Source organism: Aquarana catesbeiana, linkage group LG08 (assembly GCF_042186555.1).
Source record: "Aquarana catesbeiana isolate 2022-GZ linkage group LG08, ASM4218655v1, whole genome shotgun sequence".
In the NCBI taxonomy this organism is placed as follows: Eukaryota; Metazoa; Chordata; class Amphibia; order Anura; family Ranidae; genus Aquarana; species Aquarana catesbeiana.
In genome coordinates, this window is record NC_133331.1 from 300,556,846 (window position 1) to 300,578,235 (window position 21,390).

The 21,390-nt window shown below is 45.6% G+C and overlaps 2 protein-coding genes and 1 pseudogene across 2 annotated transcripts in view; all 3 read left to right on the top strand.

The window, feature by feature from the left end:
• LOC141104756 (uncharacterized) overlaps positions 1-21,390 on the top strand; it is a 200,171-nt gene that overhangs the window by 168,624 nt on the left and 10,157 nt on the right. The window lies entirely within an intron of this gene.
• Positions 10,672-11,757, top strand: LOC141104927 (uncharacterized; annotated as a pseudogene).
• Positions 18,679-20,763, top strand: LOC141104917 (uncharacterized). Its single transcript, XM_073594721.1, has 5 exons — positions 18,679-18,839; positions 19,551-19,670; positions 19,801-19,971; positions 20,058-20,255; positions 20,368-20,763. Exons 2-5 carry the CDS (start codon positions 19,575-19,577, stop codon positions 20,653-20,655), a joined length of 753 nt encoding a protein of 250 aa, XP_073450822.1. The 5' UTR covers positions 18,679-18,839; positions 19,551-19,574; the 3' UTR covers positions 20,656-20,763.

The following is a 21,390-nucleotide window of genomic DNA, read 5'->3' on the forward strand; positions in this document are numbered from 1 at the left end:
TAGGCAAGTCCGTTCGTTAAAAAGTCCGTCGGAAGCCCGTCAAAAGTCAGCTGGAAAGTCTGTCAGACCAGTCCGGTCGAAAAGTACGCCCGTGTGTACGCGGCATAATGGGGCGTACACATGGTCGAACTTTTCGACCGGACTGGTCTGACGGACGCCGACGGACCAAATCCGGCGGACAATCCGATCGTGTGTGGGCTTCACCGGACCTTCAGCGGACTTTTCCAGTCGCAAATCTGATGGACTTTAGATTTGGAACATGCTTCAAATCTTTACGTCCTAACTCCGCCGGACCCAGAAATCCGCTCGTCTGTATGCTAGTCCAACAGACAAAAAATTACACTAGGGCAGCTATTGGCTACTGGCTATCAACTTCCTTATTTTAGTCCGGTGTACGTCATCATGTCGGACTTTGGTGTGATCGTGTGTAGGCAAGTCCGTTTGTTAAAAAGTCAGTCGGAAGTCCGTCAAAAGTCCATTGAAAGTCCGCTGGAAAGTCTGTCGGACCAGTCCGCACGAAAAGTCCGCCCGTGTGTACGCGGCATAACCCTTTCCAAAAATGCACTGGCGGAAAAACATATTGATGTGAACATGTACCATAGGAAACAATGTTAAATGGACAAATTGAAAAACACACTAAAAAACGCTTAGGTGTGAACCTAGTGTCAAGGAGGGAGAATATACTGGAACTCTGACAGAATGTGAGCCTGGTCTACAGAGGAGGTCTTTTGCTAGAATTATCGCTCTTGCTCTGACAATCGTGGTGATACCTCGCATGTGTGATTTGAACACCGTTTACATTTTCGGCCGTGACTTACACATGCGTTTTCTTTGGTGCTCGAGCACGCGGGGGCGGAGGCGCTTTAAATTAAATTTCTTTTTTTAGAATTTTTTTTATTTTATTTTTATACACTGTCCCTTTAAAAAAAAAAATCTGATCACTTTTATTGCTGTCACAAGGAATGTAAACATCTCCTGTGACAGTAATAGGCAGTGACAGACCCCAAATCCTTCCTTTGCATTTAAAAGTATTCAAAATGACAAAAGTTGCGTTTTTGAATACTGTAGATTTTAAAAAATTGGCGCCATTGGCAGCCGAGTAAACCTGGAAGTGACATTGTGACATCACTTCTGGGTTACTACATCAGAAACCCGATCAAAGCCAAATCCGGCTTTTTTTGGGTCTATGGCCAGGCGGCAGATTTGCCGGCTGGTCGCTCGGGTCTCCCGGTAGGACGGGAGACCCAGGCAGAGCAGTGGCGGGAGGGGGAAAATTACCTCCCACTGCTTGGGATAACTGCCAAGTGGCTGCTGAGCTGCATCCGTGGGTGTCCGCAGACCTTTTTTCAGGGGAGTGCATCATTTTAACTATCTGCCCACTGGGCACTTAGGCTCGATTCACATCTATGCATGTTGCTTTTGAGCATTTCTGCAGTGCTTTTTGCTGTGCTTTCCGCGTTTTTTTAACCACGGTTTTACCGCGATTTTGCATTGTTTTTTTTTACACTATATATATAGCTGGTTGCTAAGGAGGGGGCCAGGGAGGCCGGCCACCACGTCCTTAACAAACGATGAGTCATCAGCTGTCAGCAGGGTTCCCCACTGACAGCTGAATGTTAAAAAATATTTCCCGGCAAAAAAAAAAAAATTCATGAAAATAACGGTGTGGGGTTCCCCCCAGGTCCATACCAGGCCCTTTGGGTCTAGTATAGATTCAGAGGGGACCCCCCACGCCAAAATAGGAAAAAATGGCAGGTCAGAAAAGGGTGAGCGGCCCCTCTCCTGAACCATACCAGGCCACATGCCATCAATATTGGGGGCAGCCACCCCAAAGCACCTTGTCCCCATGTTGATGGGGACAAGGGCCTCTTCCCGACAACCTTGGCCAGTGGATGTCGGGATCTGTGGGCGGGAGGCTTATTGGAATCTGGGGGCCCCCAGATCCCGGCCCCCCTATGTGAATGGGGCTACATACTACCCCTACCCATTGACCAAAAGGGCAGTGAAATGTAAAAAGAAAAGCAAGAGCTGGCTTTTGACAATTCCTTTATTAATAGCTCTGTCTTCTCCGCCGACATCTCTCCCCGAGCTGTCTCTTCCCACCGCCGTCTTCTTCTCCTGCCGCCATCTCTCCTGGTGCCTTCTCTCCCACGCCATCTTCTCCTGCCGCCTTCTCTCCCGATGCCTTCTCTCCTGCCGCCGTGTTCTTGCTCGCCGCTGTTTACCTGCTAAAAAAAAAAAGCCGCTGTTATTTTGTTGCCGTCTCCCTCCATTGTGTTGTTGTCTGCTGTCTGGAATCTATTATATAGCCATGGGGCATGGCCATCAGATGATGTCACCTGGAGAGCCCGCCCCCTGTGATGTTACAAGGGCGGCTCTCTCATCAGATCGCCACGCCCCGTGGCTATTTAACAGATGCCAGACAGTGGACAACAACACAACGGAGGAAGACAGCAACAGAAGAACAGCAACTTTTAAATTTTTTTAGTGGGTAACCAGCAGCGAGGAAGAAGACAGTGGTGGGAGAGAAGGCATCAGGAGAGATGCCGGCAAGAGAAGACGGTGGTGGGAGAGAAGGCACTGGGAGAGATGGCAGCAGGAGAAGACAGTGGGGGGAAGAGGTGGCTTGGAAGAGACGGGGGTGGAGAGAACGGCACTGAGAGAAGACAGAGCTATTAATAAAGGAATTGTCAAAAAACGTCTCTTTTTTTTTTTACATTTCACTTTGGTGAATGGGTAGGGGTAGTATGTAACCAATACCCATTCACATGGGGGGCCAGGATCTGGGGACCCCCTTGTAAAAAGGGGCCCCCAGATTCTGATAAGACCCCGACAACTACTGTCCAGGGTTGTCGGGAAGAGGCCGTTGTCCCCACTGAGGGCATGTGGCCTGGTGAATGGGTAGGGGTAGTATGTAACCAATACCCATTCACATGGGGGGGGCAGGATCTGGGGACCCCCTTGTAAAAAGGGGCCCCCAGATTCTGATAAGCCCCCCGCACGCAGACCCCGACAACTACTGTCCAGGGTTGTCGGGAAGAGGCCGTTGTACCCACTGAGGGCATGTGGCCTGGTATGGTTCAGGAGGGGGGGGCGCTTGCTCATTCCCTCCCTTTCTTGACCTGCTGGGCTGTATGCTTGGATAAGGGTCTGGTATGGATTTTGGGGGGCACCTTACACCATTTTTTTTTAAATGTTGGCGTGGGGGGGGTCCCCTCGGAATCCATACTAGACCCGCCAATTTTTTTTATTACATTCAGCTGTCAGTGGGGAACCCCGCTGAAAGCTGATGACTCATCGATTGGCTGGCTTCCCGCCCCCTCCTTAGCAACCAGCTATATACAGTGTAAAAAAACCACGCAAATCGCAGTAAAAACGCAGTACTTGCCTTTTGGATGCGGGTCCACTAAAGTCTATTACATGCAAAAGGCTGCATTTTGCAGGAAAAAAGTCCCCAGCCCTTTCCAAAAATGCAGAGGCACAAAAATGCATTGATGTGAACGTGTTCCATAGGAACCCATGTTAAAAAAAATTCCCTGCATTTCTGCAAAATGCAAAAAGCATCAAAAAACGCGTTAGTGTGAATCAAGCCTTAAACCCCCTTCCTAACCAGGATAATTTTCAGCTTTCAGTGCTCTCACATTCTGAATGACAATTATTCAGTTATGCTACACTGTACCCATATAAAATTGTTGTCTTTTTTTCACACAAATTGAGCTTTCTTTTGGTGGTATTTAATCACTACGAGTTTTTTTTTATGTTTTGCACTTTAAATGATAAAATCTTAAATGATAGAAAATTTTGTTAAAAAAATGCATTTTTCTTTGTTTCTGTTATAAAATTTGGCAAATTAGTAATTTTTCTTAATACATTTTGGCCAAAATTTAAACTGCTACATATCTTTGGTAAAAATAACCCAAATTAGTGTATATTATTTGGTCTGTGTGAAAGTTATAGAGTCTACAAGCAGGGGCGTAACTAGAAATAGCAGGGCCCCATAGCAAAATGTTGTATGGGGCCCCCCTGCAAACAGCCCCCCCCCCACAGCTGCCCTAGTGTCAATGCAGCGTGAACTGTGCCACATACAGCGTGACCTGTGCCCAATGCAGCGTGACCTGTGCCCAATACAGCGTGACCTGTGCCCAATACAGCGTGACCTGTGCCCCATACAGCATGACCTGTGCCCCATACAGCGTGACCTGTGCCCAATACAGCCTGGTCTGCCTGTGCCCCATACAGCCCCACCTATGCAGAGGAAGAAGCAAGCCACCCGGATAAGCAGAGAGCGGGATTGCCCGCTGTAATAGCTTTCATTTGAATTTCCTGTCCTGGGGTCATCGTCACATAGCCCCACCTCATGGCCCAACGCCTTTGATGACATCACATGTCCCGCATTGGATTGGCGTTCTGTCTATCAAAGGCACCGGGCCAAAAGGTGGAGCTATGTGACGTGAGCTCCGGGAACACTGGAAGTTCTAATGAAAGCTCTTACATCGGGCAATTCAGCTCTCTGCTGACATGGACAGCTTGCCTCTTCCTTTCCTCTCTCTTCCCCTGGCTGGGAGACTGTGCTGGCAGTGCTCTTATCCTCACTGGGCCCCACTCGGCTGTGGGCCCCATAGCGCCCACATGGGTCGCTATGGTGGTAGTTGCGCCCCTGTCTACAAGCTATGGTGCAAATCACTGAAAATTGATCACACCTGATGTACTGATGGCCCATCTCTTTTCTTGAGACACTAACAAGCCAGGAAAGTGCAAATACCCCTCAAATGACCCCTTTATGGAAAGTACACATTTCAAAGTATAAGAGGCATGGTGAGTTTTTTGAAGTTGTAATTTTTTCCCACAATTCTTTGCAAAATTAAGATTTTTTTCACAAAATTTTCATAGTAACAGGTTATTTATCTCACACAGTATAGGCATACTTGCAACTACACCCAAAACTCATTCTACTACTCCTTCTGAGTATGGCAATACCACATGTGAGACTTTTTCACAGCCTGGCCACATACAGATGCCCAACTTGCAGGGAGCACCTTCAGACGTTCTAGGGACATAAATTGCACATATAATTTCTTACACAACCTCTTACACTTTTGAATGCCCTTTTGAACGTCCACAAAATGACCCCATTTTGGAAAGTAAACACCTCAAGGTATATTCTATGAGGCATATTGAGTCTTTTGAACATATCACTTTTTTCCATAAGTTTTGGATAACGTGGAAAGAAAATGAAAATGCATTTATTTTTATACAAAGTTGTCCATTTATAAGATATTTCTAACACATAGCATGTATATAGCAAAAATTACCCCCAAAATTCATTCTGCTACTCCTCCTGAGTATGGCAGTACCACATGTGTGAGACTTTAAACAGCCTGGCCACATAAAGAGTCCCAACATGCAGGGAACACCATCGGGTGTTCTAGGGACATACATTTCAAATCTAATTAGACTAACTATTACACTTTTGTGAGGCACTGTAATGGCACTAATGGGCACTGTAGTGGTATAGATGTGGCATGGATGAGAAGTGATGTGGCATGGATGAGCACTGATGTGGCATGGATGTGGCACAAATGAGCATTGATGTGGCACAGATGAGAACTGATGTGGCATGGATGTGGCATGGATGAGCACTGATGTGGCATGGATGTGGCACAGATGAGCACTGATGTAACATGGATGTGGAACGGATGAGTACTGATGTGGCATTGGTGTGGCACGAATGAGCACTGATGTGGCACGGATGAATACTGATGTGACAGGGATGAGCATGATGTGGCATGAATGAGCACTAATGTGGCATGGATGTGGCATGGATGAGTACTGATGTGGCATGAATGAGCACTGATGTGCCATGGATGTGGCACAGATTAGCACTGATGTGGCATGGGTGTGGCACGTATGAGCACTGATGGTGCACGGATGAGAACTGATGTTGCATGGATGTGGCACTGATGAGCATTAATGTGGCATGGATGTGGCACGGATGAGTACTGATGTTGCATGGATGTAGCACGGATGAGTACTGATGTGGCATGGATGTGACACGAATGAGTACTGATGTAGCAGGGATGAGTCTGATGTGGCATGGATGTGGCATTGATGAGCACTGATGTAGCAAGGATGTGGCATGGATGAGTACTGATGTGGCACGAATGAGCACTGATGTGCCATGGATGTGGCACAGATGAGCACTGATGTGGCATGGATGTGGCAGGGATGAGCACTGATGTGGTAGGGATGAGCACTGATGTGGCATGGATGAGTACTGATGTGGCATGAATGAGCACTGATGTGCAATGGATGTGGCACAGATGAGCACTGATGAGGCATAGATGTGGCAGGGATGAGCATGATGTGGCATGAATGAGCACTAATGTGGCATGGATGTGGCATGGATGAGTACTGATGTGGCAGGAATGAGCACTGATGTGCCATGGATGTGGCACGTATGAGCACTGATGTTGCATTGGATGAGAACTGATGTTGCATGGATGTGGCACTGATGAGCATTAATGTGGCATGGATGTGGCACGGATGAGTACTGATGTTGCATGGATGTGGCACAGATGAGTACTGATGTGGCATGGATGTGGCACGGATGAGTACTGATGTGGCAGGGATGAGCCCTGATGGGGCATGGATGTGGCATTGATGAGCACTGATGTAGCAGGGATGTGGCATGGATGAGTACTGATGTGGCACGAATGAGGACTGATGTGCCATGGATGTGGCACAGATGAGCACTGATGTGCCATGGATGTGGCACAGATGAGCACTGATGTGGCATGGATGTGGCAGGGATGAGCACTGATGTGGTAGGGATGAGCACTGATGTGGCATGAATGAGCACTGATATGGCACAGATAATCACTGATGTGGCATGGATGATAAGTGATATGGCATGGATGATCACTGATGAGGCATGGATGTTGCACGGATGATCACTGATGTGGCACGGATGATCACTGATGTGGCATGGATGATCACTGATGTGGCATGGATGTTGCACAGATGATTGATCACTGATGTGGCATGGCAGAGCCATGGATGAGCATGAATGAGCCATGAATAAGGATGGATGAGCCATGAATGAGGATGAATGAGCCATGGATGGAGATGGATGAGAATGAATGAGGATGGGAATGAATGGGCACAGATCAGCGCACTGGGCGCAATAGATCCAGCCCACAGCGATGCTGCACCTGGCTCCCTCCTCTCCTCACACCCTGTACTGATCTGTGTGCGGAGAGGGGAGGAGCTGAACCAGACATGTTCCGGTTTGTTGACAACTGATCGCTCCTTCATTGGACGGAGCGATCACGTGGTAAAGGGCTGCTGTCATTGGCCCTTTACCCCCGATCCGTGACGTGCCAGGTCCAGAGGACCCAACGGTCATGGACATTCCTGGGTGCATTCCTGGAGCGTTTTTCTGGGAGGACGTCATTGTACACCCTCGCAGAATTATCCGATTGCGCTGTGGCCATCATTCAGCTATGGCTTGGTCGGTAAATGGTTAAGGTTACCCATGCTCCGCCCTTTTTCAACAATGTCATGAAGGGGAGGGGCTTAGTCATCACATAAATCGTGATACCCCTCCCCCTTCCACTGACACATTTGGCACTTTTTTGGGGGGGTGAGTGTACCTAGTTTTGCCGTGGCGATCTGAGCCACATGCAAAACCATGCAAAATATGCTGCGACCACAACAAGTGAAGGTATAAATAAACATACAATTAGGCAATCGATTACAGAAAAAAAAAAACCTGCATGGTGCAGCATTGGCTTAAGCCAGTGGAGATTTTAAATTCTATATGGGCACAATTGCATCTTTATGCTGTTGTACCCATAAAGCTGTTGTTGTGCGTTTATAGATATCCTTGTGCTCATATACAATTGCTACTATTGTGTATCTATATGGGCACAACAGCATCTATATGGGCACAACAGCATCTATAAGGGCACAATAGCAGCTATATGGGCACAATAACACCTTTATGCTATTATGCCCATACATCTGCTGTTGTACATCTATATGGGCATAATCGCAGCTATACAGTGCTTCCGAGTATTCACAGCGCTTCACTTTTTCCACATTTTGTTATGTTACAGCCTTGTTTTTCAAAATGGATTAAATTCATTATTTTCCTCAAAATTCTACAAACAATACCCCATAATGACAATGTAAAAGACATTTTTTTTTAAATCTCTGCAAATTTATTAAAAATAAAAAATGAAATAAATCCCATGTACATAAGTATTCACAGCCTTTGCTCAATACTTTGGTGAAGCTCCTTTGGCACCAATTACAGCCTCAAGTCTTTTTGAGTATGATTCTACAAGCTTGGCACATATTTTTGGGCAGTTTCTCCCATTCTTCTTTGAAGAATCTCTCAAGCTCCATCAGGTTGGATGGGGAGCGTCGGTGCACAGTCATTTTCAGATCTCTCCAGAGATGTTCAATTGGGTTCAAGTCTGTACTCTGGCTGGGCCACTCAAGGACATTCACAGAGTTGTCCCATAGCCACTCCTCTGTTATCTTGGCTGTGTGCTTAGGGTCGTTGTCCTGTTGGAAGATGAACTGTTACCCCAGTCTGAGGTCCAGAACGCTCTGGAGCAGGTTTTCATCAAGGATGTCTCTGTAAATTGATGCATTCATCTTTCCCTTGATCCTGACTAGTCTCCCAGTTCCTGCCACCGTGAACCATGATTCACTGTAGGGATGGTATTGGCCAGGCGATGAGTGGTACCCGGTTTCCTGCAGGCATGACACTTGCCATTCAGACCAAAGAGTTCAGTCTTTGTTTCATCAGACCAGAGAATTTTGTTTCTCGTGGTCTGAGAGTCCTTCAGGTGCCTTTTGGCACACTTCAGGTGGGCTGTCATGTGCCTTTTACTGAGGAGTGGCCTGACTAAGGCCCTTCTCTCTCAAACGCTCAGTTTGGCGGCCCGCTCTATGGAGAGTCCTCGTGGTTCCAACCTTCTTCCATTTACGGATGATGGAGGCCACTATGCTCATTGGGACCTCAAATGCTACAGAAATTTTTCTGTACCCTTCCCCAGATCTGCGCATCGATCCGAACCTGTCTTGGAGGTCTACAGATAATTTCTTGGCTCTTTATGACTTGGTTTGTGCTCTGACATGCACTGTTAACTGTGGGACCTTAAATAGACAGGTGTGTGCCTTTCCAAATCATGTCCAATCAACTGAATTTACCACAGTTGGACTCCAATCAAGTTGTAGAAACATCTCAAGGATGTTGTTATTATGGGGTATTGTTTGTAGAATTTTGAGGAGAATAATGAATTTAATCCATTTTAGAATAAGGCTGTAACATAACACAATGTAGAAAAAGTGAAGCACTGTGAATACTTTTCGGATGCACTGTATAGGCACAATAGCATAAAGATGCTATTGTGTCCATATAACTCCTATTGTGGCCATGCAAATGCTACTGTCTCCTATTGTGCCCAGTGACACTGGCCTTGCAGCATTGCTGTGAATCCGGCCCATGGCTACCAGGACTCGGAGTGACTAGGAGGAGGTGTAATATCAACAGCATACCTGAAATTCCAGTTGGAACTAAAGAAGAGGCATCAGCTTATCCGGCCGACAGATGCCTCTGCAGAACTGCCGCCTCTGCAGCGCTGTGGCATCGGATGATCGGGGGTGAGGGAGAGATGGTCTCTTGGACAGTAAGTCAGATGTCCGAGGGCAGCAGCAGTCAGCAGAGCAGACTCAGAAAAAAGTCTGCAGCGGTCACGGCGGACCCTGCAAGAAATGCTCACGGACACCAGTGTCCGTGTGTTGACACCTTGTCGATTCTGGGGTGGGCACTTGCCCTCTCTTGCGGACACCCATGGCTGCATCGGCTGTTATCACCAGATAGCCATTCGCCCGCTCTAAAAAAACAGTTTCGGGGTGAAGCCTGCTGCGGCTTCACCCCGGTACATCCATTTCCTCAAAGCGGCGTAGAAGTACGTTGATTTGCGTAAAGTGGTTAAGGGGAAGGTCATCCAGGACCACCTTCTTGACGTCATCATTGACAGCACTGTGGCTCCTCCCGTTTTGTCACCTTGCAGAGCTCTCGGAAGTGCTTTCTGACATTGGCGGTAATCTATGTGCTGATTGGTGGAGAGCGCTGTAGAAGGTGAACACATGGCAGCCATCTTTGTTGATGTGTCAGAGTCTGTGATGGACCTGCGGTGAGAAGATACTGGCAGGTATAGTATGAGATAACTGGAGAGGTGGTATAGAGGTGGTGGTCCTGGATGATCTTCCCCTTGGGGGATATAAGGGCTTAATGACCCATTGGTAAGAGAAGGGTCGTAGAATTCCGGTGAGTTCTCTGATGTGAAGGTGGAGGATAGCGGGTGGTGTGGAGCACTGAGAACATTTTTATTAAACTCTAGAAGAGAATTTTGCACACGAGAACAGAAGAGACATAGCACTGTGCACTTTGTGTTAGGAGCGCTGGACACTTTCGCTTGGTTTGTATTCATATTTTTCTCTTTCTAATTGCCCCCAAATCCATGCCAGAGCTCTTATAAATTATTTGGTGATGGACCAACATATATGACTCCTGAATGGAAAGTTATAACATTTAATGTTAAATTGTTTCTCAACAGGTGGACACAATGTCCGGAATACCTCTGAGGAACATCTCATTGTATCTCCAGATTATAAAGCAGAAGATAATAACATTGTACAATATTCTCCAGGAGGAAATCCCGTTACTCCAAATCTACATCCCAGACCTTCCCAATTGGGGAGATCAATGGATCCCTCTAATCCTGAGGAATCTTCTGATGGATCACACACCAAGACTATAGGATCTCACAGTACAGATACTTCAATAGATCCTTCTATTCCCAAGGAATCTTCTTCAAGCCATAAAGGAGTTCCCACAGAAGAGAGTTCATTGTCATGTTCAGTGTGTGGGAAATTGTTTCCAAAAAAATGGGCACTTCTTAGGCACAAGAAAATTCACACAGGTGAGCGTCCCTATTCATGTTCAGAGTGCGGGAAATGTTTTAGTCAGAAAGTACACTTTCTTCAACACCAGAAATGTCACATAGATGTGAGTCCCTATCCATGTTCAGAGTGCGGGAATTGTTTCACTGAGAAAAACAGCTTTCTCATACACCAGAGAAGCCACACAGACAAGCATCCTTATTCATGTTCAGAGTGCAGAAAATGCTTCATTGAGAAAGGAAAACTTATTAGACACCAAAGAATTCACACGGGTGAGCGTCCCTATTCGTGTCCAGAGTGCGGGAAATGTTCCTTAGGAAAGCAATTCTTGTTGCACACGAAAGAATTCACACAGGTGAGCGTCCTTATTCATGCTCAGAGTGCGGGAAATGTTTCGGCCGCAAACAATCACTTGTTAGACACCAGAAATTTCACACACGCTTTTCATTTTCATGATGTGTTGGGGGAGGGGTAACAATATTATTTTTCGGGTACACTTTGGTTTGGGGCGCCTGGATTTGAATTCTAGTAATACGATCAACTAAACATACAGAGATGACTCGGTCCCGCACTCACACAGACTGCACCATACAACTAAACTGTGCTAATACATGGCCAGATATGACAATACATGGACAACACTTCTTATTGGTTCCTGTACATTATCGCTATTTTAATGTCTCACAGAAGAAGTCGGCTTTTCATTGGTCCATCCAATAATTATTACATTTTATAGTTTATGTTCTTCAGTTATAGAAGATTTGATGTAGCTTCTAGCTTTGTTTTTATTGTTTGTTAAAGTGATTGTAAAGTCTCGTTTTTTTTTTTTCTCTAAAAATAACAAACATTTTATAGTTTTTTTTAATATTTTATATTTTAAACCTCCTCTGTGTAGTGGTTTTACACAGAGCAGCCCGGATCCACCTCTTCTCGGGTCCCTCTTCAGCGCTCCTGGCCCCTCCCTCCTGTAGAGTGCCCCCTCGGCAAGCAGCTTGCTATGGGGGCACCCGAGTTAAGCCGCAAGCTCCCTGTGTCCATTCCCACACGGAGCCCCAGTTTAGCCCCCGCCCCCTCTCTCTACTGATTGGCTAACTGACCTTGATTGAAAGCAGCGGGAGCCAATGGCTTCACTGCTGTGTTTCAGCCAATCAGGAGGAGAGTCCCAAACGGCCGAAGCACTCATGGAGAGAGATGGGGCTCAGGTGAGTATTAGGGGGTGCTGGGGGGGGGGGGCTGCTACACACAGAAGTTTTTTTTTATCTTAATGCATAGATTAAAAAACGTCTGCCTTTACAACTCCTTCAGTCGTAAATCATAATCCTGATTTTCTATAATAAACAAAAACGCTCCGCACTTTCCAATACTCTGTTCTCAGATTTCTGGAATCACTATGGAGAATTTCATTATTGAAGACAGATAGAGACTTCTTTTAGTTTTTTTTTCATGTTTATTCTTTACAGGATTTTTTTTTCTTTTTAGTTTCTGTTCTAAAACTTATAAATCATCTTTATCTATATTCTGCTACATTTCTTTTATAAAAAAAATATATATATTATTGAAGACAGAAAGAGATTTCTTTTGGTTGTGTTTTTTTTTTACCATGTTTATTCTGTACAGCAAAAAAAAAATAGTTTGTTATAAAACTTTGCAAATAAATAATCTTCCTTCAAAATGTATTCTGCTACATTTCTTTTATAAAATAAAATAAAAAAATCAGCGTGTATATTTTAATCTGTATGACAGTTTTAGAGTCTAAGAACTACGATATAAATTTCTGAATATCGATCAATCCTGAGGTTCGGTCTCATTTTCTGAGGCAGCAAAAATGCCAGGACACTACAAATACCCCCCGAATGACTTTTTTAGACAGTCCAAGGTATTTAGTAAGAGGCATGGTGAGTTTTTTTAAGTTGTAATTTTTTGTTACAATTTTTTTGGAAAAAAAAAAAAAAAAAATTCTCAATTTTTTTTGTTTACATCCTGTCACCAGTGCAGTACAGCGTCATCATATAACTGGTGTGGTGGTGTTTAGGGACACTATCTGGTGATTTATTTTTTCAGTTTTTTATTTTTTTGGCCTTTTTTATTACATTTTTTTTTCCTTTTTTTTAATATACTGTGACCAGACCAATACAGTGTTACCATAGTAACTACTCTGGGGAAGTGATCATAATTTGTTTTTCATTGGTATAAGCAACCATTTTTACTGATTGAAACTGTTTGGCGGTGATCAGGGACACTAACTGGTGATTTTTTTTTACATTTATTTATTTTTTCCTTTTTTATTACATTTTTTTTTCTTTTTTTAATATACTGTGACCAGAGCAATACAGTGTTACCATAGTAACACTGTCATTGTCATTGGTATAAGCAACCATTTTTACTGAATGAAACTGATTCATTCAGTGCCTTTTGTTGTCATTAGTGGTGATTGGACAAAGCTAATCACAAGGCACAGATGTCCTGTGATTGGCCCTGTCTGTACCATGTGATCACATTCACCAATTTACAGCTAGCAACACACTTGTATACAATGAATGGCATGAAAGTAATCCATCCACTGTTTACAATTGTCATGAGATCTGCTGTGAGAAGAGGGGATTGGGGGGGGGGTATATGTACTTGGAGGGGGTATTTGGGGGATATGTACTAAGAGGGGGGATTGGGGGGGGGGGGTATTTTGCTTGGAGGAGGAATGGGACATATGCAGTAGGGGGTGGGATTGGGGAGGATGTGTACTAGGAGGGGGAAATGTGGAGGATATGTACTAGGAGGGCGATTGGGGGGTGGGGGGATTTTGCTTGGAGGAGAAATGGGGGATATGTAGTAGGAGGTGGGATTGGGGAGGACGTGTACTAGGAGGGGGGATTGGAGGGGATATTTGCTTGGAGGAGGAATGGGGGGGATTATGTACTAGAAGGGGGGGGTTGGGGGATATGTACTATTAGGTGGGATTGGGGGATATGTACTAGGAGGGGGGATTGAGGGGGATGTGTACTAGGATGGGAATGGCGGGATATGTATTAGGAGGGGGGATTGAGGGGCTATGTAATAGGAGGGGGGATTGGGGTGATATGTATTAGGAGGGGGGATTGGGGGGTATGTATTAGGAGGTGGGATTTGGGGGGGTATATATTGGAAGGAGGAATGAGGAAATATGTATTAGGAGAGGGGATTGGGGGAGGACATGTACTAGGAGGCGGGATTGGGGGAATATGCCCTAGGAAGAGGAATGGGGGAAATACGGTATGTACTATGAGGGGATATGTACTAAGAGGATGCATAGGGGGATATTTTAGAGGAAGATGAATGGGGGAATATGTGCTGGGGGGGTTGGAGAGATTATATGCTCTAGGAGGAGGTATTGGGGGTGGGAATTTTTGCTAGGAAGGGGTGGGGGGATTTGGGCTAAGAGGGGGATTTGGGGGAGGTAGGGGAAACTTGTGCTATGAGGGGGGGTGGAGGAAATTGGGTTAGTGGGTTTGTAACCACAAATTATGCTTTGCTGCCAATCCCCTTATTTTAAGCTGCGATCCTGCATTGTATAAGTGTTAGAATCGAATCCTCTAAATACTTTTTTTGGTGTATCTTCAGAATGGTCACGTGACTCCCGGCCACTCTGCTATTCCGATCAAGGGCTACAGCAGGAGCAGCCGATCTCTCCTTCTGATGTCAGCTGAGAGTCACGTGACTGCCGAACTGGCCGCTCCGCCCCTCCCGCTGTAGCCCTGGATCGGAATAGCAGAGCGGCCGGGAGTCACGTGACCCGCCTGAAGATACATCACAAAAAGGTATTTAGAGGCTTTGTTTCCAACAAACACTTATACAGTGCAGGATGGCAGCTTAAAAAAGACGGGCTGGAAGCATTTAAGCTAAGAGGGGGATTTGGGGGAGGTAGGGGAAACTTGTGCTATGAGGGGGTGGAGGAAATTGGGTTAGTGGGTTTGTAACCACAAATTATGCTTTGCTGCCAACCCCCTTATTTTAAGCTGCGATCCTGCATTGTATAAGTGTTAGAATCGAATCCTCTAAATACTTTTTTTGGTGTATCTTCAGAATGGTCACGTGACTCCCGGCCACTCTGCTATTCCGATCAAGGGCTACAGCAGGAGCAGCCGATCTCTCCTTCTGATGTCAGCTGAGAGTCATGTGACTGCCGAGCTGGCCGCTCCGCCCCTCCCGCTGTAGCCCTGGATCGGAAAAGCAGAGCGGCCGGGAATCACATGACCCGCCTGAAGATACATCACAAAAAGGTATTTAGAGGCTTTGTTTCCAACAAACACTTATACAGTGCAGGATGGCAGCTTAAAAAAGACAGGCTGGAAGCATTTTTGTCTAAATTGTAGTTTCATACTAACAGCAATGTGGGGGAGGAGACAGATACACAGACCCCCGAACTGACAGGCAGGGAGGGGAAGGGGGAGAGGACAGGGGAGAGCAGAGAGGAGAAACAGCAAATGACGGAGGCATGTAAACTGACCACGGTGTCAGGACTCAGCAGCCATAATAGGTCGTGGTCAGTTTACAGAGGGTAGGGCAAAAACTGGCAGGATCAGCCAGGTTTTTTACAGTTTCCAGAGGGGCAGGTTAGACGGCACAAGTATTGTGATTTTTAACCTGCTATAAGGAAACAGGATCGCTGTTTTTTGTTTTTTTTAGGGTAACAACCACTTTAAGAGGAGAGGCCTGGGGCAGGATTTGTGCTAGGAGGAGGCATTTTTGGGATGGGATTTGTGCTGGAAGGGGAGATTTGCTGGGGAGGATTTGTGCTAGGATGGAAATTGTAGGGGAAAGAGGATAATTGTTAGGAGGGGTGATTTTCTTTGGGTGGGGGGGACCCTTTCCTCTTCGGGGGGGACCCCCAGCACACTGTCCTGCTGCTCCCTGCCCTCTGCCTTGATAACCCATTGTACATTGCACTACAAACTGCTGACCCTATCCTTTGCCCTGATGACCCCCTCTATACTGCCCTACTGACCTCACATCCTCTGCCTCCCTGACATTTTTTACTGTGTAGCAGAATCTCTAACCGCTTCCACTCTTCGAGGCCACAGACCGCTGACATCCTTCAATATGTAGTGGGTTGTGAAGCATAGTAGGTGCAAAGGTGGTAAACGTTATTGGGCGCCAGACACTTCTTGAATACAAAAGAGTTTTTATTTCTTTTAACAGTCCTTTTTTTTTTTGCAAGGGAAAGAGGGTTAGGGCCAGGACACCCTTAAGTAATTGCAATTTCAATAGGCAGAATCCGAGACTTCAAGGTTTGCTGTCTCCTTTGGCAACAGTATTTAACAGTTCCTAACGCAAAGTTCAACAGTTCTCTCAGTTTCACTACAATGTCCACTTGTAGCTCTTCAGCCCCTTGAGCTCCTAGTCTCTCACTGGACTCTCTGATTCACTGACTCTGAATCCCGTGAGCAATGGGTAACAAGCAGGTTTCAAGAAGGGCATCAGGAAACAGCTGAAGACCAGTCAGCATTGATCAGAAGTCAGAGCACCCTTTAACTGCTTGCCGCCCACCCACCGTCAAATGGCGGCAGTGCGGCTCTCGTTCTGGGACAATGTCATATGAGGGCGTCCCAGAACGGTCACTCTTGCGCGCCCCTGGGAAGCATGCAGCGTGGCGATCGTGGCCACGCCGTATTTCTAGGACATGGCGCGATCCCGATCTCTGTCCGCGGCTCTTTAACCATGTGATCAGCTGTGTCCAATCACAGCCGGTCACATGTAAACACAGAGATGCCGGTAATCGGCTCTCCTCGCCTCACACTGACAGTGTGTGAGGAGGAAAAAAAGATCTGTACACGGTACTAATGATGCTGTGACAGGGCAGTGAAAGTGTTAACCGGGGGCGATCAGGGGTTAAAACATTATTAGGGAATATACGGCGGGTACCCTGATCTGGGACTGCTGCTAACGCTATCTAACGTCGCCAGTGACACTAATACAGTGATCAGTAGAAAATCGGTACATTGTACCTAATAACACTGTGACAGGGAGTGAAAGGGTTAACTGGGGGGGGGCGATCAAAGGGTTAAATGTGCCTAAGTATGTAATCTGGTGTCAGTGTAGTGCTTGTACTCACAGTAGACGTTATCTTCTCTCACGCTGGATCCGAAAAGGACTCCAGGAGAGGAGATTACATCATTTCCTGTGCCTGTGTAATGTAAACACAGACACAAGAGGTTCTGTGATTTGTCAGAACCGATTAGCAGGCCCAGGCCATAAATCATTGGCCTGGACCTGAAAATTGATCAGTTCTGAACTGAATCAGAGCAGCACTGGGCCCATGTGCACCCCCTGCCCGCGGGCGCGGATCATGTACAGATGCATGATTTTGTGCAGAGAGGCCGCTGCTCTGCAGGACATGTACGTTGAGCGGTCGGCAACCCGGTTAAGCACTGGCACACAGAGGAGCAGGCGGAGCTTTTATTTTTTTACATTTTTTGGGGGGTCCAGTGCAGGCAGCGGGTGGCGTGATTAATGATGGATCTACATTGGGGACATTTTTTCAAAATTTTTAATAAAGGAATTATCAAAAACTGTGTGTGTTTGTTTATTTCTTTTTGACACTTTTTTTAGTGAATGAGTAGGGGTACGATGTAACCCATACTCATTTACATAGGTAGAGAACGGGTTCTGGGGGCCCCCTTGTTTAAGAAGGCTTTCAAATTCTGATAAGCCCCCTGCCCGCAGACCCCCCCACAACCACAGCCCAGGGTTGTAGGGAAGAGGCCCTTGTATCCCCATCAACATAGGGATAAGGTGCTTTGGGGGGTAGATCCCCCTTGCCCCAAAAGCATGCCTCCCCCATGTTGAGGGCATGAAGCCTGGTACGGTTCAGGAAGGGGTGGGGGGCACTCGCTTGCCCCCTCCTTTTCCTGACCTGTCAGGCTGCATGCTTGGATAAGGACCTGGTATGGATTTGTAGGTGACCCCACACCATTTTTAAATAAAAAAATTGGCGTGGGGTTCCCCTCTAAGGTCCTGGTCGGGATTTGGAGGGGAACTCCACATCATTTTTATCCTGATTTTGTTTTTATTGCCAGCAATTATTGTTTTTACATTCAGCTGTCAGCCAGGAACTCTACTGACAGATAATGACTCATTAGTTGCTAAGGCGGCCGGCTTCCCTACTCGCTCCTTAAGAACCAGCTATTCACAGTTTCTTAATGAAAAGAAAAATTGCAAAACACTTGCGTTTTTGGTGCCGGTCGATTGAAGTCTTTTACACACAAAACGCAAAAAAATCCCTGACCCTTTACAAAGACTGACTGGCTGAAAAATATATAGATGTGAACATGTACCATAGGAAACAATGGTAAATGGACTGCTGTGCATTTCTACAAATTGTAAAACGCACTAAAAAGCGCATAGGTGTGAACCTAGTGTCAAGGAGGGAGAATATACTGGAACTCTGACAGAATGTGAGCCTTCTGTGGGGATAAATGGGGTCCTGACAAAGACCTGGGAAGCCCCTTTCTTTCTTGTGAGCAGTTTAGATGATAGATGCACGGTGTATCACCCTTGTAGAGTCATTCCCGGGTGCTCTGTGAATTTACTTGGAAGAGAATTAATGGCCAAAATACAAGTAGTTATAACAATTGGAGATGGGGCAGGGCGGACCCTACTTCCCCTTTCTGCATGTTTGCAGAAAACCGTAGATGAGTTAGCAGAAGTAGCACAGGAAGTATGGGCGGAGGATAGGCTAGATATAGGATAGCAATGTTACATATTGTGCGTGGATCACTCTGACAGGAACTGATGAAAGATAAGCATAGAATGTTGTATAATGTACAATATCCAAGGTGAAAGGAGGAGGAAAAAGAGAGCACACATCACTGGAACACACAAAGAGGGTAATAAGATTATTTTTCTGTTTAAACCAATAAATCCCCCCCACGATAATTTCCGTTCCCTTTCTCCATAGTCACTGTGATGTCTTTATCTCAAACAGCCAGACCAGATACATCCTAAATGTAGAACCATTTATCCAACTGTCCATCCAGAGCCTTTGGTTTATAGACCGGATACATCCTAAATAAAGCTGTTTATCCAAATATTCATCCAGAGCTTCTTGTTTATAAACCAGATACAACCTAAATATAGACCCATTTATCCAACTGTCCATCCAGAGCCTCTGCTTTATAAAACAGATACATCCTAAATATAGAGCCATTTATCCAACTGTCCACCCAGAGCCACTGGTTTATAGACCATATACATCCTAAATATAGAACCATTAATCCAACTGTCCATCCAGAACCTCTGGTTTATAGACTGGATACATCCTAAATATAGAGCCACTTATCCAACTGTCCATCCAGAGCCTCTGATTCATAGTCCAGATACATGCTGGACAGGAAGTCACAGGAAATCTCCCCAACCTGGACAAGAATATCTTGAAAGAAGGCCTAATCCTTCCCCAGCCATTATAAGCCTAAAATGAAAGATTTTTGTCTGAGTTATTTAAAAGGAATTTTCAATGTTAGAACTATGGAGGAACTCTGTGCAGACATTTTTCATCCCAGTACAGTCCAGATAATTCTCAGTTTATTATCCGTCTACAGAGAGGAGAGTCCTGTGTAGATCACATGACCACACCACTGAAGATGGAGATGGGCCAAAATCATGTGACTAAAAGGATTTTGAACCTCACCCTGGAGATAATCAACCTGCTGACCGGAGAGGTGAGGAGGATTCTGGAAAGTCATATGACATCACTCTTATCTCTATTAATAAAACAAAGACCTGACCGGAGAGGTGAGGAGGATTCTGGGAGGTCTGTAGTGATATTTGTTACTTTCTCTCTTTACACAGGATTATAACGTAGTGAGAAAAATATCTGGTGAACCATTAACACCCAGCAGTCGTCTTCACAGGACATCACCCATCACAGTGCCTCCACCTCACTGCCTGACAGCAGAGGTAACCAGTGCCAAGAAGATTCTAGAAGTCACCAAGAAGATGATGGAGCTGCTGACAGGAGAGGTGAGCGGTGCCGGGAATTATGGGACATTATCCAGTAACAGACAAGGGATGTGTCTGGATGGTGACTGTATCATTGTGTGTGTCAGGTTCCTGTAAGGTGTCAGGATGTCACTGTCTATTTCTCCATGGAGGAGTGGGAGTATTTAGAAGGACACAAGGATCTCTACAAGGACGTCATGATGGAGAATCAACAGCTTCTCAATTATGTAAATATGAAAAAAAATCATCTCCTTAATGGGATATTAATACTCACACTGGAGATCATCTGTCTACTGACTGGAGAGGTGAGAAGGATTCTGGGAGTGTTTAATCATTCTTAACTGTATTAATAAAACACAGACTAGCCTTGTTAGGTGAGGAGGATTCTGATATACTATTAATTGATGTTTATTACAGGACTGTACTGTAGTTATGAAGTCATCTATTGAGAATATTATAAAAAGGAGAAGTCGCTGCTTGTCCATAAGACAAAGAGAAAGACAAGACCCCATCCCCATGCATTCACCACCCCTCCTAGCCCTACAGGAAAATAATGAGAAGAAGATTCTAGAAGTCACCAAGAAGATGATGGAGCTGCTGACAGGAGAGGTGAGCGGTGCCGGGAATTTTGGGACATTATCCAGTAACAGACAAGGCATGTGTTTGGATGGTGACTGTATCATTGTGTGTGTCAGGTTCCTATAAGGTGTCAGGATGTCACTGTCTATTTCTCCATGGAGGAGTGGGAGTATTTAGAAGGACACAAGGATCTCTACAAGGACATCATGATGGAGAATCAGTCACCCCTCACATCAATGGGTAAGAGGAGACTTTATTGTAAAGAAAGCAGGAACACATAGACACAATGTATTCAGTCAGTGTGTGTTTCCTACAGATGGATCCAGTAATGGGAACCCACCAGAGAGATGGCCCCATCCTCTGTATTCCCGGGATTCCACACAGGAAGATCACACAATCCCTCAGTTATATATTGGGTATAGTCATCTAAAACAAGACTGTCCTTCATCCACACAGCTCTAAAAACATGTACAAAGGGTTTTTTTTATTTAATTACACACACAGTTTGCTGCTCATGTACAAAATAGAGATCATCACATCCTTCTGTAAAGGAAATATTGAGAAACCTTAACTGTCGACAGCAAGAACATCATCAATGTACCCACCCCACCACCCAATGTATCATGTGTATTGTGCCCAACAAATGAGGTGGAGTGTCAGCTGCGTGTATGGAGATCGAGATGCTAAGAGAGCTCCCCTTGTGGCTAAGTGCAGCGCGTTCCTGGAGTTGGGAACAGGAAGCGCAGTGCCCAAAGAAGCACGGTTGGCCAGGTGCTTGTTTGCAGTCCGATGAGCTCGGCCACTTGAGGGATGACTGAGCTGGCAGAGCAGAACTTGCTGTGTTAGGTAAACAGAGGAACC

Coding starts and splice junctions, on each gene's coding strand:
- LOC141104917 (XM_073594721.1), top strand. CDS start 19,575: ATGACCACACCACTGAAGATGGAGATGGGCCAAAATCATGTGACTAAA. Junction 19,671..19,800: donor TCAACCTGCTGACCGGAGAG/GTGAGGAGGATT, acceptor CTCTTTACACAG/GATTATAACGTAGTGAGAAA. Junction 19,972..20,057: donor TGGAGCTGCTGACAGGAGAG/GTGAGCGGTGCC, acceptor TGTGTGTGTCAG/GTTCCTGTAAGGTGTCAGGA.